Source organism: Mustela nivalis (assembly GCF_964662115.1).
Source record: "Mustela nivalis genome assembly, chromosome: 6".
NCBI classification, from domain to species: Eukaryota; Metazoa; Chordata; class Mammalia; order Carnivora; family Mustelidae; genus Mustela; species Mustela nivalis.
Window position 1 is genome coordinate 33509942 of NC_139025.1, and position 18498 is coordinate 33528439.

An 18498-nucleotide genomic window follows, 5' to 3' on the forward strand; every position below is an offset into this window, starting at 1 on the left:
CTCTCTCTCTGCCTGCCTCTCTGCCTACTTGTGATCTCTCTCTATCAAATAAATAAATAAAATATTAAAAAAAAAAACACTCCAAATAGCAAAAAGTAGAATGTAAGACAAAAATTAAAATATATCTAAATATATCTCAAATACCAGTTATGTAAATGAGTTAAAATCTTAAAAGAAAAAAGTATTCAGGGCGCCTGGGTGGCTCAGTGGGTTAAGCCGCTGCCTTCAGCTCAGGTCATGATCTCGGGGTCCTGAGATCGAGTCCCGCATCGGGCTCTCTGCTCAGCGGGGAGCCTGCTTCCCTCTCTCTCTCTCTGCCTGCCTCTCCATCTACTTGTGATTTCTCTCTGTCAAATAAATAAATAAAATCTTTAAAAAAAAAAAAAGAAAAAAGTATTCAGATGGGGGATAAAACAAATTTAACATCAAGTCCTGTACTTCCTTCAAAATCAAATATAAGTGAACGAAATACCCACTCTAGGCTGTGGACAACAGAAATTCAGAAAGTGCTTACTTTGGTAGGATCCTCACCCCCAGATGCTGTGTACTTCTCTTGACAGTGTACAGCAGTGGTTTCGAATTACACATTCTTTTTCCCCAATTCTGGATTCACACACCCATTCTAGAGGATTACTTCCTTCATGCGGGTTTGCTAACGGTGGTGGATTCATTGCTGATGTGATTTGCAGAGTATTTTTTCATTATTTTTAACTCCTACTTCCTTCCAGTAGACATATAAATAAATAAATGTTTAAAAACAGAACTCACATTACCTGCTAAAAACATATAATACATTATGATACCAAATTTGTTTTTATAACACATACTCTCCCTTACCCCATTTGCACTAGTTGAAAATGTCTCATATACTGAATTCCTTTCCAGGGATATTGGTGGATAAGTCAGAATCCACAGGTTCTTTGACTAGATTATAACTTATGTTGCATAATATATTTACTGTGTAATATATATTGTATAATATATACAGTTATATTCATTGAGTGTAGGACTGTTTCAGGCAGCACTGGACAGAATGAACCAGTTTTCTGGGTTCTCTGTTGCTATAAGATTTTTGCAATCACCAGGTGTCAGGAGTAAGATCAAAGGTGGCAGTGCTAATGGTCTGTAGCAAGAACCCATTCTTAGCACAGGAAGACAGTGTCCAGTCCAGGAGACTAGAATCCAAGTGATTGCCCAGCAGCACCTCCAGTACTGATGTGACCTTTATACTGACTAGGTGTGCAGGCCATGGAGGTAGTCTCTGTGCTCTCTCCCAAGCAGACAGGGTTCTAAAGAACCAAAAAGCCAGTGGGTAATTGCGAGCATCACTACTTAGGGTATTAATATGTAATATTTAATGAGTACCTCCAAAATTCTAGACTTAATCCTAAGCCCTTTTACTTGAACTGTTTCATTTTATCCTTAAAATTCTCTCTTATGGTTTCCATTTTACAGATGAGTAAATTGAGGCAGAGAAGTTAACTAACTTGCCTAGTGTCATAGGGCTGCTGAGTGATGGAGTTGAACTCAGAGTCTGACTCCAGAGCCTTCTCTCACAGTGTTCATGTACCCCTCAATTCTCCTTTTCACATTGGAATTGAAATAGAAAACTTGTAAGCATGGGTGTCTGGGTGGCTCAGGTTTGAAACGACTGCCTTCAGCTCAGGTCATGATCCCAGGGTCTTGGGATCGAGCCCTGCATCAGGCTCCTTGCTCAGTGGGAAACCTTTTCCTTCTCCCTCTGCCTGCTGCTCTCCCTGTTTGTGCTCTTTCTCACGCTCTCTCTCTTTCTCTCTATCTGTCAAATAAATAAATTAAATATAAAAAAAAAAAGAAAAAGAAAACTTGTAAACAGCACCTATTTTTAGTAAGACTCTGTGGAGCCTCATTGCCTCGCCTCTTCCCTCCCTGTAGCTACATCAGCAAGGTGGATGTGCTGAATATCTTAGTTGCTGCTTCCTATCGCCACGTGCCTCCTCTGGACCAGATCCTGCAGCCAGCTGCAGTAACCAGGCTAAGGAACCAGCTTTTGGAAGCTGAGTACTACCAACTAGGTGTTGAGGTGAGACAAAGCTTACGTCTACCCAACTGTAATGAGCTGCCTTTTCCTAGCCTTGCAAGAGGGTATCGTTATCATCTCCCAGTTGCCCTTGGCCGTGGGGAAGTATCTAGGGCATTACAAGTTTGCCATTCGGCAGTAATGGCAAGTGGGATGATGGGGAAGGAAGACGATTGGCAACAATGGGAAAGAATAGGTCTTTGGGACTTTCAGGTCTGGATTTAGGTACTTATTACTAAAAGGAACAGTTTTTCTTCCAGATATCCACAAAGACTGGCCTCGATCCCACTGGAGCATGGCATGCTTGGGGCATGGCCTGCCTCAAAGCTGGGAACCTCACTGCTGCACGGGAGAAGTTCAGTCGCTGTCTGAAGCCTCCCTTTGACCTCAATCAGCTGAGTCATGGCTCAAGACTGGTACAGGATGTGGTTGAGTACCTGGAGTCCACAGTGAGGCCACTCCTATCCTTGGTAAGAACATAGCAGGGGAGGGTCAGTTCAGGGAGGAAGAAGGCCCAGGAGCAGTAATGACCTGGGAAAAGGATCAGCTTCCACTCAGCTTCTAGTGGCAGTCCTGGCTCAGAGCTGCTAGATTTAGATTTTGTTCTTTCCATTATGCATAATTAGGTAGTAACTATATATAGTTAGATAAGTAATACAAAGTCAATTTTTTAAAAAAAGTGAACTACAGGAAAGTATTTTTAAAAATGATAAAAATGGGGCGCCTGGGTGGCTCAGTGGGTTAAGCCGCTGCCTTCGGCTCAGGTCATGATCTCAGGGCCCTGGGATCGAGTCCCCCATAGGGCTCTCTGCTCAGCAGGGAGCCTGCTTCCTCCTCTCTCTCTCCGCCTGCCTCTCTGCCTACTTGTGATCTCTCTCTGTCAAATAAATAAATAAAATCTTTTAAAAAAAATGATAAAAATGACATTTAATTCCATACAACAGACGCAAATAATGTTTAGATTTTGGTGAATTCTCTATGTTTTTGAATGAAACATGGTATTATAATTTGGAGAATTTTGTATCCTGCCTGTTTTTCTGCCCTTCAAACTGTATTGTAAGGCTACTTCCATGTTCCTAAATATTCTTTGAAAGCAATATTTTCAGAAGCTGCTGAGAATTTACTGAGTTTTATTTTTCTTTTGCACTCTCCTTTCCTGTCAGCAAGATGATGATTACTTTGCCACCTTGAAAGAACTGGAAGTTACCCTTCGGACCCAGAGCCTCTCTCTGGAGGTGATTCCTGAAGGGAAGATCATGAACAACACTTACTACCAAGAATGCCTCTTCTACCTGCATAACTACAGCACCAACCTGGCCATCATCAGCTTCTACATGAGGCACAACTGCCTGCGGGAAGCCTTGCTCCACCTCCTCAACAAGGTGGGACACACAAACCTACCTCTCAAAGTGCAAGACCTACTTTGCCCATCTGGATTGGCCCACTCAGCTCTAAGGGCGGTGGTTGGGGAGGTGGGTCGATAAACCAACCCCCTGAAACGTAACATAGTGTTGAGCTATGAGACTACCTCTGGCAGAGTCAGGTCAAAATGGAAAATTCTGTCCACCCAAATTACGATTTGCTATATGGGCAGTAAGTCTTAACCTGGATCCAGTTTGCTCTTCTGATTGGCAATGAGAGATTTTATCCCTTCTCCCAAAACATACAGCAGAATCAGATAGTAGTTGAGAGCATGGTCTCTGGAATGAGATGGTTGGTATAAGTGGTGTGACCTTGACCAAACTGCTTTACCTCTCTGTTTCTATACACTTCCCACCTGCCCTGGGACTGTGTCCCACTGCTGACTTAGCTGCTGATCCTCTCAGAGTTGTTACACCCATGATCCTCTATTTGGGCCCCAAATATCTAATGGAAGGAGAGTATGTGGTCCTTTTTTCTCTCTGACATCCTCTGCCCTCCTTCCACAGGAGACAAAGGCACCTCTGAAGTGCATTATTTCTTTGTAGTTATTGTTAAGCAAAGTCATGATTCTGTTTCACCATCACATTTTGGTGTTCATTTTTTATCAGAATGTTCCATGAATACTTTCTGAGGAATTGGCTGATCTTTACCAAATTTCATAGGAAATTAGAAGAGTTCAATACTTTAATTTTAATCTGCTCCCCCAATTCAAAATGGCAGCCAATGAAAGTTTACAAATGGACATATCTTCTAGGATTGCTCCAAGTGAAGTCAACTATTCACAGTCATGGTAACCATACCATGGTAACCATACCAGGGTAACTACTAACTAAGTTTTAAAAATAAAGTATGGGTTATTTTACTTAGAGTTTAACTGCTAATTTTTTCCTTTTCCTCAGTTTCTAAATGAGTTTTGGGGTAAAGCTGCTTCTCCCAAGCACAGACTGAGAGTGGAAATAACCAATTCTGTTTCTTCAGACTGTCGAGTAGTCCAGAGAGTTAAGCGGCTTACTTACTTATCTTGGTCGAAGCTGACAACAGCATTACCCTGCTTTACATATGTCAGAGCAGAGGGAAAGAAGCCTTCTTTTTATCACCTATAATCACTGTTACCCTTGAAGTGAAATATCTTAGTTCTCAAGCAGGTGGGGAACAACAGAAAAGCACATTGTGAAAACTATAGCTGAATGGCTAGAGTCTGGAAGTTGTTCTTTTGCAAGCCTCAGTTCACCCCTTTCCCTGTCACACTGCCCCAGAGGGAGCTTTCTGAACCATAACACATGTTATTTACATTCTTCGTAATTCGTGTTATTCTCCTCTCTGAAAGACCCTCAGAAGATTCCCATGGCCGGGGCACCTGGGTGGCTCAGTGGGTTAAAGCCTCTGCCTTCAGCTCGGGTCGTGATCCCAGGGTCCTGGGATCGAGCCCCGCATCGGGCTCTCTGCTCAGTGGAGAGCCTGCTTCTGCCTCTCTCTCTCTCTCTGCCTGCCTCTCGGCCTACTTGTGATCTCTGTCAAATAAATAAATAAAATCTTTAAAAAAAAAAAAAAAAGATTCCCATGGCCACAAGATGAAGTCCAAATTCCTTAGCATGCATACGGGACCCACCAGGATCAGGCCCCCTTATTTCTCCTGTTTATTTTCACCACAAGTCCTATATATGCGCTACATTCCAGACTTACCAAATTATTTAAATTTTCCTGACTGTACCCTTTCTGACCTCCATGAACCTGCATGTGCTGTACCCCCTAACCTAGAATACCCTGGCCCTCTTTGTTTCCTTGGAAAACTCCCGTTTATTCTTTCAAACCCTCTCTGTTGAGCATTCATAGACCACACAAGCAACATTAGGTACCTCTTCCTCTATACCACCACTGTATTGAGCGTACAGATGTGTCATCCTTTCTGGATCAAGAAAGCTTTTATTTTACTTCTCTGTGTCTTCCAGTGCCAGACCCAGAGCAAGTTAGGAATGAGTAAGTAAGTAGGTAAATAGATGAAATGGAAGTTTTTAACATATTGCTCTTCTGAGAAATTTCACCTTCTCTATGGAGCTGACTCACCTGCCTTTTAAAGTCTGTTCTAAAAGTTTTAGATTAGGTCTGGGTTTCTGAGTTAGAAACAGCCAGAATCTGTGAAAACTCAGAATTCCTCCAGTTCTAAGCAGCTTGTACCCAGTGCTCCAAGGCCAGCCTGGTTATAGTAACATGAGTTTATGGCCGTTCTATATCCTCCATTTGTTATTCATAGTCTAAAGTCTGAATGCCCAGATGATTTTTTTTTTCTACAGCTGTGGAATTTGGGTTACAATACAGGGTCTCTGAACCACGGATGTGCTTCAGAAGGGAGGGGAATAGTATGCGTGCACCTTCCTGAGGAGTCGGTCTCTAATGTTTATTGCTTACTCGTTTATCCGAGAAATACTTACTAAAAGCCAAGGATTACTGTGGGCACTGTAAAAAAAAAAAAAAAAAAAAAAAAAAGACAAAAATATTTGCTCTCAGGGAGACAGACAATAAACAAGGTAAATAATATTTCTAGTATAAGTTCTAAGTAATAAAAAAAATAAAACAGGGGAGAGGGCAGAGATGGATTGGGCAGTTTTAGAAAGGGGAAGGGGACACTCAGTAAAGGCCTAAAGGAGGTGGCATATAGGGCCTTGTGAACATTGTGAGGGTTTGGACTTTATGCTGAGTGAGGAAAACCACTGGAAATTTTTGAGGAGAGGAATAACTTTATATGACTTAACGTTTTACCAGAATCACACGGGTTGATCGGTTGGCATTAGACAAAAAAGAGGCAGGACAGAAGGTAGGAGACAAGATAGGAGGCTACTGCAATAATCCAGGCAGTTGACCAGGGTGGTACATTGAGGTGGCCATTTGTGAAGGGGACTCTCTACTCAGCGATAGATGCAGATTCTGTGTGTATGTTGATGGAACAGCCAATAGAACTTGTTCATGAATTTGATATTGGGTGCAGAGGCAGGGGGGACAGATTTGACTTGAGTTTTTAACCTGAACGACTAGAAAAACAAAATTGCCATCTGAGAAAGGAAAGACTACAGAAAGAAGAGATTGGGAAGAAACAACCAAGAGTGTAGTTTTAGGTGTATTAAGTGTACTAGAGGACATTTTAAGTAGGCAGTTGGATATAAGTTGGATACCTACTTCTGGAATTCAGGAAGAATGAACAGGGTGGAAATAGGGATCTAGGCATAATCAGCAAGTAGATTTAAAGCCATGAGATTATGTTAAATCACCAAAAGAATGAGTATAGAAAGAAAAGAGAACAGGTTCCTTCTAACCCCTGAAGAAATTAGGAGGAAACAGCAAAGAAGATTGAGAATGAGTAGTTGGAGAAGCAGAAGGAAAATCTGGAAAGGGTCTAGAAGCCAAATAAAGAAAATTTTTCAAGGGGGAGGAAGCCATCAGCTGTAGCAAAAGCTCTTGATAGTTCTGGTAGAAAACAAGACATATTTTAGATTTAACAATTTAGAAGTCATTGGGGATGGAAGAGGCAGTTTCAGTGGAGTGGTGGGTGCAAAAGCTAGATAAGAATCGGTTTAAGAGGGGCGCCTGGGTGGCTCAGTGGGTTGGGCCGCTGCCTTCAGCTCAGGTCATGATCTCAGGGTCCTGGGATCGAGTCCCGCATCGGGCTCTCTGCTCAGCAGGGAGCCTGCTTCCCTCTCTCTCTCTCTGCCTGCCTCTCCATCTACTTGTGATTTCTCTCTGTCAAATAAATAAATTTTAAAAATCTTAAAAAAAAAAAAAAAAAAAGAGGGACGCCTGGGTGGCTCAGTTGGTTAAGCAGCTGCCTTCGGCTCAGGTCATGATCCCAGCGTCCTGGGATCGAGTCTCACATCGGGCTCCTTGCTCAGCAGGGAGCCTGCTTCTCCCTCTGCCTCTGCCTGCCATTCTGTCTGCCTGTGCTCACTCTCTCCCCCTCTCTCTCTCTCTGATAAATAAATAAATTTAAAAAAAAATAAAATAAAAGAATCGGTTTAAGAGACAATCACAGAAGAGAAATCAAAGACAGGGAGTGTAGATGACTTTGTGAAGGGGACTCTCTACTCAGCAAGGAAGAGAGTGGAGCAGTCACTAGAGTGGGATTCTCAAAGGTGTCTCTGACACTTAAAAAGTTAAGAAGCACCACTATAGAAGGAAGCCTAAGGTGTGTCAGTGGAAGGAAATTCAGGGTAGGTCCCAGACTGTGCCAGAAGCAGACTCAAGACTTGATTTTTTGCCTTGCCCTGTTCTAGGAGAGTCCTCCAGAAGTCTTTATAGAAGGTATTTTCCAGCCAAGCTATAAAAGTGGGAAGCTACACACTTTGGAGAACTTGCTAGAGTCCATTGATCCAACCTTAGAGAGCTGGGGAAAGTACTTGATAGCTGCCTGTCAACACTTACAGAAGAAGAACTACTACCACATTCTGTATGAGCTGCAGCAGTTTATGAAGGTAATAACCCCTTCCTGCCCTCTACCTCTGTTTATGACATCCTGCCATGCAGGGAGACTGTGCAAGATGAAGGATCAAGTCCCTGGTCCCTCAGTCCCTGGCCTCACTCTTGAACCAACCCTAGAGCAAACCCATGTGGCTCTCTAGCATTGTTGAATAATATTGGGATTTCTATCCCCATTCCAAAGAGGCAAACCTTAACCTTGTTGATAATAGTGCTCTTCAGAATTCAAGGAACGTGAAAGTGAAAAAGAGATCTGTGACAATTTTAAGATAAGTATGAGGCATGAATACAGAATTCATAAGGGGTGATAAAGAGTGCTTTTAGAGAAGATGTATGAAGGGAGAGGGAACAGGTTTCTCCCAATCTGTCTGAGGGCTACAAACACTAAATCATAGAGAAATTGAATCATTCAAAGCCAAAGTGAGAGCGAAACCAAGCTGAATGGGGAATCAGAAGTATCGTTTTGAAGATCTCTCCTGTGGTGGAATAAAGGCCTTCCTGGGAACTCAGCCAGTCAGTTTGCTTTAGGATCCCTTGGGCTTAGGAGTAACTCTTACACAATAGTTCTGCGGCTGGTGATGGAAGTGGGTGCTGGCCTCCAGGTTTCATGAGTGGAAATCAGGTCAGAATTCTCTTCACATCCATACCCTCTAATATCCCTGATCTCATTTGACCTGAACGTTCATTTTCCTCTTGTAGGATCAAGTCCGGGCCGCCATGACCTGTATCCGGTTCTTCAGTCACAAAGCAAAAACTTACACAGAACTGGGAGAGAAGCTCTCGTGGCTGCTTAAGGCCAAGGACCACCTGAAGATCTACCTCCAAGATACCTCCCGCAGCACCAGAAGGAAGAAGACCACCTTCTTCCAAAAGAAGATGACGGCGGCTGATGTGTCAAGGTAGCCTGAGGCTCAGGGAACAGTTGGAGTGGGCAGAAGGGCTGGAAAGAGTTTCTGCTGGTGATAACGCTGCTCTCGTCCTTTCCTGAACCCTTGAAGAGAATCACACATCTAAAGGGAATCATTCCTGGGGCGCCTGGGTGGCTCAGTCAGTTAAGCAACTCTGCCTTCAGCTCAGGTCATGATCTCAGGGTCCTGGGATTGAGCCCCATATGGGGCTTCCTGCTTAGCAGGCAGTCTGCTTCTCCCTCTCCCTCTCTCTCTGCACTCTCTCTCTCTCTCTCTCAAACAAGTAAGTAAAATCTTTAAAAATAAATAATGGGAATCATTCCTGAGTGACAGTGGCCAGTACAAGCCTGGAGAGGCTAGAGAGGAGCTCATAGAAGAAGAGAGGGGGTACGTATTAGGATCAGACCCCTGGAAGGGTCCAGTAAGCAGGTGAAAGAGGTCCTGTGAGATGTTGGCCTGCCTCTCTCTCCATCTTCCTCTCGTGCTCCTCCCTTCTCCCTCACTGAGCGACATCTCGCTGGCCGCCTGGGGGCTCCTCCACACACCAGGCCCTGCCCTCCTCTCGGTCTTTATACTGGCTTATCCATTCACTCCCTCTGCTTACAACACCACATCTAAAGTAAACACTGCGCCCCGCCTTCGTCGCCTTCGCAGGCCCAGTTGCTAAATATTTAATGTGTTGGTTCATTATTCATCTCTCCTCTAGCCGTGAACTCTGTGAGGGCAGGGTTCATGTCCCTCTTGACCTCTGTTGTTGTCTGCAGCTCGTAGGTGCTTCATTAATACTTACTGATTCAGGGACCAGACTCTCTCCAGTTCCACGGAGCAGCCTGCCTCTCTGAGAGCCCTCTGTACAGGGCCCCTGACCACACTTGTCTTCTCCCTCCAGCCCCTCTCTTCCGCCCTTTTCCAATGCCATCTTCTCATGACGTCTCAGCCACCCTGCCCTAGACCCTCCTGAAGCCACTTACGAGGCTCGACTATGCGTCTTCTATCACCGTAGGCACATGAACACACTCCAGCTGCAGATGGAAGTGACCAGGTTCTTACATCGCTGTGAAAGCGCTGGGACCTCTCAGATTACTACCTTGCCTCTGCCAACTCTATTTGGAAATAACCACATGAAAATGGATGTTGCCTGCAAGGTACAGACGAATGTTTCAGACATCTGGCAGACTGTTCTTATCTTTCAGAAGCTTATCACAGTTGTTATCATCCAGTTAGTATTTCAGTTGTTCATTTGAAGGCGGCCTTCCCACTAGAATGTGAGCCGCAGAAGGCTGGATATCAAGTCCATTTTGACTACTCCTGTATTCCTAGTGCCTGGCACTTAGTAGAGTCTCAACAAACATTTGTTGTAAATGGGAGCCCTCTTTGTTGATAGAGGGGCTACTCTGTAATTACTGCCTTTTTAAGCACATTTCCCTCCTTTTCAGGTCATGTTAGGAGGGAAGAATGTGGAAGATGGTTTTGGAATTGCATTCCGTGTTCTGCAGGTATGACTTGAATCCCTCAAGAGGGATGGAACTGGCCGCAGCTCCATGAGAGCTTATTCTTCAGAAAACTTCTATCCCAAAGGAAGCAGATACACATACACATCATGAATGAAGTCAAGGTGGCTCTTACAGAACCGTGTCTGATTCAGGATTCTAGGACCCTTTGCCAGAAGCCAAGTAGCCAGTGACAAATCCATCAAGAGCTATCAAATAAATACCTGAAACCGGGTCTAGGACAGTTCCGCACAGCCTCTGCTTGCCCTCTGAGGGGAGCATGACTGGAGGATCCAAGGGGCTGGCGGGCGTGCTATGCGGTAGGAGGGGTCATCAGCATCAAGGACTGCCCATCCATCCATCTGCTTAGGATGTGCAAGGAGTGCCTTTTCTGTGCCTGTGGTCAGAGGACACAGATATGACTGTGGCCCTGGAGCAGAGTCTGGAGAAGGCACTGAAACTGCAAGGGCCAGAGTTTATCCAGGCCACTCTTCCACCACACCCCACCCCCTACCGAGCAGTTCCACAAAGATACCCTAAGGACCCTCACTCTCTGGGCAGGTGGGATCTGGAATGCCTTGTGTTTCAAAGACCAGTGGCTTCATGAATGATCAGACTGATTCCTTTCTTTTCCTCCTATTTCAGTGTTGGAGACAGCTCTCCACCTCCAGATAGCCCTGGTGGACAGGCCGAGCCATAGTTCCTCTCAGACTTTGTCGAGGATTATCGTAGATCAGGCTTAAAGTGTTTATCTGGTAGTTTCCAGCAAATCAGTCTTTTGGTGAATTGGTCTGTTTTCAGATAGATACTAAGGCATCTCTTGGCAGACACCAAGTATCCACAGCAGCAAATATCAACCCCCAGTACCCTTTTCCTAAGACACAGGTGGCTCCTTAGAAGAAGAACGAACTGGCCTTGGGAATTTGATGAGAATATTTCAGAAAGTGGCACGGCAATGAGTGAGGTAGACCATGTTAGATAGGGTGACAATATTTATGGTCACTTCCTAAAATGTCAGCCTCATTCCTAAGAGGAACTTTTTGTGTAGTTTTGTTTGTGTGTCATATAAGTAATTTCTACGGTAAATGTAGTCAATATGGCTTATCTACACCAAACCGAGTGGGGGCTCCTACTGCTGGTGTCCCCGGCCCCCCCACCCCCTCGTTCTGTGTTCTCCTCTAGGACTTCCAGCTGGATGCCGCCGCCACCTACTGCAGAGCGGCCCGGCAGCTGGTGGAGAGGGAGAAATACGGCGAAATCCAGCAGTTGCTCAAATGTGTCAGTGAGTCAGGCATGGCAGCCAGAAGTGACGGGGACACCATCCTCCTCAACTGCTTGGAAGCCTTCAAGAGAATTCCGCCCCAGGTACGCTCCCTCTGTACCTTTTGGCTTCTCCATCTATTTCGTTGTCTTCATATCCCCCTTTTGGTTTTTCTGTTCCTCACAATATACTCATAATGTACTGAAACTCTGCAAGATCCCTTTATTTTTCTGACTCCTGTGTAATAATGGCCTCACCCGAATCAGCCCTTCCCTGGAAAGAAAATTTGTGCTTATAACCTCTATACCCGGAAGGTGTCCCTCAATTTCCATAGTCTAACATGGCACCTGTGGACAGACCAATTGGAGCTTCTCCCTGTGATTGTAGAGGAGGTCAGGGTGAGTCTGCAGCTGGCCTTTGAGCATGTTGCCCATGAAACTGTCCCCCTGTGGCTTCTTCATGGGGTAAACAGAGCCACATCCACCTGTGAAGGCCAAGAACAGTCCTCTCGGGAGCTTTTCTTCTCGAATTCCCAAACCTAGTGTTAATCATTAGATTTGCTTTGGTGCTCTTATAGCAGAAGTTGAGTTTAAAAGGTAACAAGCGATCTGAGGCTGGTGGGGCCTCAGCTCCCATGCTGGGAACTCTTCTTTCTCCTCTCACGACTACTGTTTCTGTTCTGTACAGGAGCTGGAGAGCCTGATCCAGGCAATACACAGCGATGACAACAAGGTGAGCAGAATCGGCTCCAAACCCTGATCATATCATGATCAGCACCTTGGGCTTCCTTTTCGCCTTTATCCCTTGCTCCCCACAACAGTTCCATTCAACCTGTATCTCTACTTCTTTGTTATCCAGAAGCGGAGCTGGGACCCAGGCAGGTGCAGAGGGAGAAAATCAGTGGAACACACACAAACAGTGACTTCATGGACTTCATGATCCTTTGTCTTCCTCCCCTTTTTCCTTTCCATTTTCATGCAGAGCTTTCCTCAGAGACCCCTAGGAAATCCTTCATTTCCATCTTCAGGTTGACTGACTGACTGTGGTTCTCAGAGTAGGTAGGCATTTTCTTATCCTGGAAGGAAAACAGTACCCTGTACAGGAAGGGAAAAACCACCTGGCGCTTGAGCACCAGATACCCATTCGTGTCTCACTCTCTGAGCAGGCTACTTGCCTGGGCTCAGTGAACTCTTCCCTGTTGAGTAGGAAATCAGTGCTTCTGCAAAGAGTGCTGGCGAGGGCGCCTGGGTGGCTCAGTGGTTAAGCCGCTGCCTTTGGCTCAGGTCATGATCTCAGGGTCCTGGGATCGAGTCCCGCATCGGGCTCTCTGCTCAGCAGGGAGCCTGCTTCCCTCTCTCTCTCTCTCTCTCTCTGCCTGCCTCTCTGTCTACTGTGATCTCTCTCTGTCAAATAAATAAATAAAATCTTAAAAAAAAAAAAAAAAAAAAAGAGTGCTGGCGAGAAAAGAAGTACTCCCCACTGCTCCTACTTGTGCCTAGCCATAGGCTGATGGACCCACCATCCGGAGGAAGGCCCACAGGCCAGCAGAGGTATAGAAAAACCAAGCCAGACTGCCCCAGCCCCTAGCAGCGGGAATATCTGGCAGCTGAGGCCCTCGTGAAGAAAACTAATGTCAGGCACATGGCTTCTTAACATAGCCACAGAGCTGCTCCCCGACCAAATTCCCTGGTCTGAATTTGCCAGGCCTTCTTCAGTCGAGGGCTTGGGAGAACGTGTTCTGAGCATTTTTTCAGTTCTGTGTGCAGCATCCAGATGACCTCATGTGGAAAGGATGGAATTCTAATGTTCTGAATTGTAGAGAAATACTTTTTCAGAATCATAGTGAGAATCCAGCAACCAGGCCAGACACCCCCGTTCCCTGAGTCCCAAACTGCAGTCCTTTTCCAAGCCTTCAGTGAGCCTCCCCATCAAGAGGATGGAGGCTGTGTCCCAGGGGAGGACATGCATTGAAATCTCAACAGTTCCTACTTTTTCAGGTCCTTTTCTCTCAACAGCTGTCCTCATGTTCTTAAGTGATCTCAGGCCATATGGTCTTGCCAAAAACCAGCCTTACTCAGTTCCTATTCCAGACTTTCTGGCAAAACGCCCTCCTTCTCTAGGTAGGAATTTTGCCTGCCAACTTGTGATACTATGTTTAACACACATTGGTATTAAGTAGAGCTGAAGGGCTGGGTGAGAGCAAACATCCTGGGGCAACAGGTAGATACCCAGGCAGCAGGACATGGTCACTTAGTAAGCTTAGAGAATATCCAGCTTCTTCTAGCTTTAGCAGCATATCTGTAGTTGAACTTAGGATAGAAAGACTTCAGCAACCAAGACAAAAAAGAGGGAAGGTTGAAACATGAAGAGAGAGGAGTCCTTTCCAACCACCAGAAGGGACTGTCAGAGCAGAAAGGCAGCTGCTGGTGGAAGCTCTGAAGCAAGTTCTGAGGGCCTTGCTGTTGGCTGACTAGAACACTAGTGCTGACTAGAACACTGGCAAACCAGTGACGTGCTGGTGGGATCAGGGCCAGGGAAGACATGGACTCTGGTTTCCACTAAGCTGGGGGTTTATAAGATGGAGGGCCTCCAGAGTACAAGAGAAATACCCCTCGTACCAAAACTGAGACACCTGTGATCCAAACAGCAAAAGTCAAGTCAACATGGGATAAGACCTTAATTAGACCTTTTCTAATTGTGTGTGTGCCTGTTCATACCTGAATTTCCAGTTACAAGATTTTAAATTCAGGTCAAAACAGAAAAATAGTGAAAGGGGAACCTGTGTGCTCATAGTAAGGGAGAGATACAATAGTTCATTCATTCATTCATTCATTCACTGCATATTTATTCAATTTCTGCCACATGTCAGGCCAGGAACTAGGCACTGCAAGTACAAGAAGTAGAAAAAGCAGACACCATTCCTGTCCTCAAGGAGCTTAAGATCTAGTCAAGGAAACAGACATCAATCAAATCATCATCCAAACAACTATAAAATCCTAACTCATGGGCAGTGACAGTGCTGACTGAAATGAGGAGGAGGAGGCTGGAGAGCCCAGGATGGGCAGGAGGAGGGCCTCAGAAGCAGTAGACAGAGGCCAGACTCCAACCACTGCCTGCTTGCTTCATTTTGAAATTCTTGGGTTATTTGTAATCATTATAAATCATATAAAATAATCATATAAAAAACACAGTGTAATAGCTTAATGTCCAGAATATTTAAAGCATTGCTACAGTATACTGAAAGACAAGAACCCAGTCATGAATTCAGTAGGTGAGAAGGGATCCTCCATCTGCCGAGCACTGGGCCACTGCTCTGTTTGTTGCTTCATCATCCATGATGGTTTCTTTCTGGCTGTCTCTTCTGCCCTGTTGCCAGGTTCAGGCCTACCTGACATGTTGCAAACTGCGATCTGCCTACCTGATTGCCGTGAAGCAAGAACACTCACGCGCCACAGCCCTCGTCCAACAGGTGCAGCAGGCTGCCAAGAGCAGCGGGGACGCAGTCGTGCAAGACATCTGTGCCCAGTGGCTTCTGACGAGCCACACCCGGGCTGCCCACGGCTCAGGCTCCAGAAAGTGACCGTGGGCAGCAGGGCCTGAATCCTGTGGAACGGGAGAGACTGAGGTGATCTCTGCCTCCTTCCTCCCATGCAGTGGGACTCTCCTGGCTCTGCCCCAGGTCGGAAAGAGCTGGATCGGACCCTACTTGCCATCTTGGGCAAGGATAGGACCTTTCACGCCACGCAAGTGCCATGTTTCTGTAAAATTGTGGAATCTGTGTGTTTGTCTGGAGATGGCCAGTTCTTTCTACCTCAGAGTGAGTGAGTGTGCGTGCACGCTCTTGTGCACTCGTGTTTACGCTGAAGCATTTCTGAACAAACAAAACTCTCCCCCACCAAAAAGAGGCACTTTAGACTTTTGCCAGTCTGAAAACCTTCCCTGCGTTTTGGTTCTTAACCCGGGTCATCCTGTTTGTACACTGTTCCCTCCGTGTGGAGATGCTCAATAGGTCCTCATAAGTAGAAGCATTTTACAGAGAATTCTAGAGCAACACCAAAAGGATTGCCTCTTATTTCTTCCTCCCCCTCCCTCCCCAAATTCAGAGACGGCCTTGAGGCAAGTGCTGCCTGTGGATTAAAACTGGTCCACGGATGTCCTGTCACAAGCACAAGGAGTTACCGGGAATCTTTGGAAGATAGTCTGAAAAGAAGGATCCTCAGGTGTGGGCGTCTGAAAGCTGTGGTGCACACAGTGAGGGGGTCGGAGCCTGACACACCGACAGGCAGAGCACTGTCGCGTCCATCCCGCAGGGAAAGATGAACCTCTCCAAACAAGATGGCAGAGAGGTTGCCGACAAGCACAGAGCTGGCTTCTGTGAACATCCCTGCCGCAAAGAGAGATCACGGTTCCCTCTTTGAGACTGGAGAGAGAAACGGTAGCCAAGATCCTAGGACTAAAAGCTAGACTGCCTATCTGAGTTACGGTCCTGTTTGTGCTCCTTTAAAATGGTTAGGAAACTGCTTTCTCTTCTCTCCTGCTTTTCCACAGTCTCCACAGGACCACAAGATAAAGATGCAGAGGCTTGAGGGTCGTTGAGAGGGCAGTGCACTTTTTTGTCTTCATGGAGGGAGTCAAGGGTTGGGCCTATAGATGAGTTAGAATGAGGGGATGATGAGTAGGTCCCGTCCAGTTGATGGAAAATCAGGTAAAGTACTCCTTTCGTATGCTTTGGCTTATGTTCCCACACCAGAACTGATTTAGAAAGGGGCTGTCATCCTCAGACGTGGATTTGCACACGAGGGCCCTAAGGAAAGCTCTGCAGCTCTGAGCATCCCACCACCCGGAGCTCAGTCTGTTGATCTCACATTTGCTGCTGAGACAGACAGTAACTGGAAGCCACAGTCAGTATCTCTGGTGCTTAGACCCTATGGATTTCTCTCTGAATCAGGTTTTTTGATAGTAAAAAAACAACAACTGTGGGCATCTATCACATTCAGAGCTTTGGTTCTATAGAGGGGAGAAAGACTGCAAAGAAAATATTAGACCTCTTCTGCAGGAAGTTTAAAACTTGGTTTTTCCTTCTTTGAGTCATAGAATCGTCTGTCTTCCAGGAAATGTCATTCCATGGCATCTGCTTGCCCTTCTAAGTCTGCCTGCCCTCTGCACTGAACATAAGCACTTTATATGAATGGGTTGCAAATCTCACAGCTCTTAACTTGGGATGCTAAGACCAGATTTTTCTGACTTCTTCCTCTAACTAGTTGAACTATAAATAAAATAGGTAACCACTGACTGGACTGATAATAAGTTGAAGCTAAAGGCCTTTGAGCATCACGCTGTGGTCTCCAGGGGAAAAAAAGTACGTGTTGAAGGTTTGAATGTTTTACTGCAAGCAAGTCACAATAAAACGTCTGTCCTACCAGTTTCTTGGCTTCATGAGTGTTTTGTGATGTCTTGTTCTTACCCTTCCCTTCCTTTTTACCTTGTGTTCTGTGTGAAGAGAAACCATGGGTGGGGGAGCTCAGATGGTCTTCAATTCTTGAACTTTCTTGAAATGATTCCCATTATAACTAATGACTCTTTGGTTAGGATTTATCCAGATCTCCTGTGTGTTCAAAACTATTAGTGTACTCCCTACCACCAGAAGACTTTTTTTGCTTCAGTTGTGGTTGTAGGAGGAAGCATGTTACACATTCATCAGGTAAAAGAAAGTAAGTGAAAAAAGTCCCTTCCATCCCTGTTCCCTCAACCCAGTGCCCTCCAAGAAACCACTAGTGTTACCAGTTTCTACTGTATAGTTTCAGAGCTATTTTATTATGTGAACTAAACAGCAGTGACTAAAATATTCCATGGTGAAAGATATGCCATAATTATTTAACCAGTCTCTTGGATATTTTAGGTCACTGCTATTTTTTTACCACTACAGATTGTGCTGCAGTGAATTATCCTGTCCAGAATCCCCTGGGTCAGAGGATATGTGCATCTGGTAGATATTGCCAATTGCCTTCCAAAGAGGTCATAGCCATGAACTCCACCAGCAGTATAGGACAGAGCCTGCTTTCTCACATCCTTTCCATTGAACTTGGTAGCTCTTTGCCAGTCTAATCCACACAAAATGGTACTCACATTTTTTTAAAGCTGCTCATCATTCTTAAAAATCTATATGTCTTGGGGTGCCTGGGTGGCTCAGTGGGTTGAGCCTCTGCCTTCGGCTCAGGTCATGATCTCAGGGTCCTGGGATCAAGCCCCACGTAGGGCACTCTGCTCAGTGGGGAGCCTGCTTCCCCCTCTCTGCCTGCTGCTCTGCCTACTTGAGATCTCACTCTGTGTCAAATAAATAAAATCTTAAAAAAAAAGTAAAAATAATCTACATGTCTTTTTAATATCAACCAAATTGTAAACTTCAAAACCAAGTGCATGGTCTTTGGGGAAAGTAGAACTCAAACTTGGCTTAAATTGTTTTCTTGCCACCCTCTTAGAGCATGTGTTTGCAGTATAATACTTGAGCCATGGACTGTAGCTGCCATTATCTCCTTTCCCCGGAAATAGGACCTCCTCTAATTTCTCATTTAAAAAAAAAAAAAGTTCAGAAACAGAAGTTGTGATAAAAGTAGAACTGAAAATCACCTAGTATGTATGGACATGGCACAAAGATGTGTCACAACACAGATATTTAGAACACCCAGTCTAACTCTGACTACAGACTCTAGACTATATTTAGAAACCTGAGACCCTCCAAAGTTACTGGATATTCTTGACTTGGAGCTTAAACGAAGTAGGTCAAATGCTGTTAGGCTTTCTTCATACCCAAGTAACCGAATATCGATAGTCATAACCCAAAGTTTATGGCCTTTTCTTGGTCATCATCTTCTCTTCCACAGTAGTAATGTTGAC

At 45.2% G+C, this 18498-nt stretch overlaps 1 protein-coding gene across 3 annotated transcripts in view; it reads left to right on the forward strand.

Moving 5' to 3' along the window:
* The window catches only part of ZFYVE26 (zinc finger FYVE-type containing 26), a 63248-nt gene extending 46222 nt beyond the window's left edge, over positions 1-17026 (forward strand). The window contains exons 33-43 of one of the 3 annotated variants that reach the window (XR_014312600.1): positions 1915-2062; positions 2320-2529; positions 3223-3441; positions 7744-7941; positions 8645-8844; positions 9857-9998; positions 10290-10349; positions 11526-11708; positions 12292-12336; positions 12463-12832; positions 13055-14294. Coding sequence is in view for 2 of the 3 variants with exons in the window: in XM_082734025.1 (XP_082590151.1) it covers positions 1915-2062; positions 2320-2529; positions 3223-3441; positions 7744-7941; positions 8645-8844; positions 9857-9998; positions 10290-10349; positions 11526-11708; positions 12292-12336; positions 14981-15184 (1609 nt within the window). In the remaining variant the exon portion in view is untranslated. Of the gene's footprint in view, positions 1-1914; positions 2063-2319; positions 2530-3222; positions 3442-7743; positions 7942-8644; positions 8845-9856; positions 9999-10289; positions 10350-11525; positions 11709-12291; positions 12337-12462; positions 12838-13054; positions 14295-14980 lie in introns of those variants that run through there. The other 2 variants (XM_082734025.1, XM_082734026.1) reach the window with 2 other exon arrangements.
* Positions 17027-18498: the final 1472 nt, after the last annotated feature.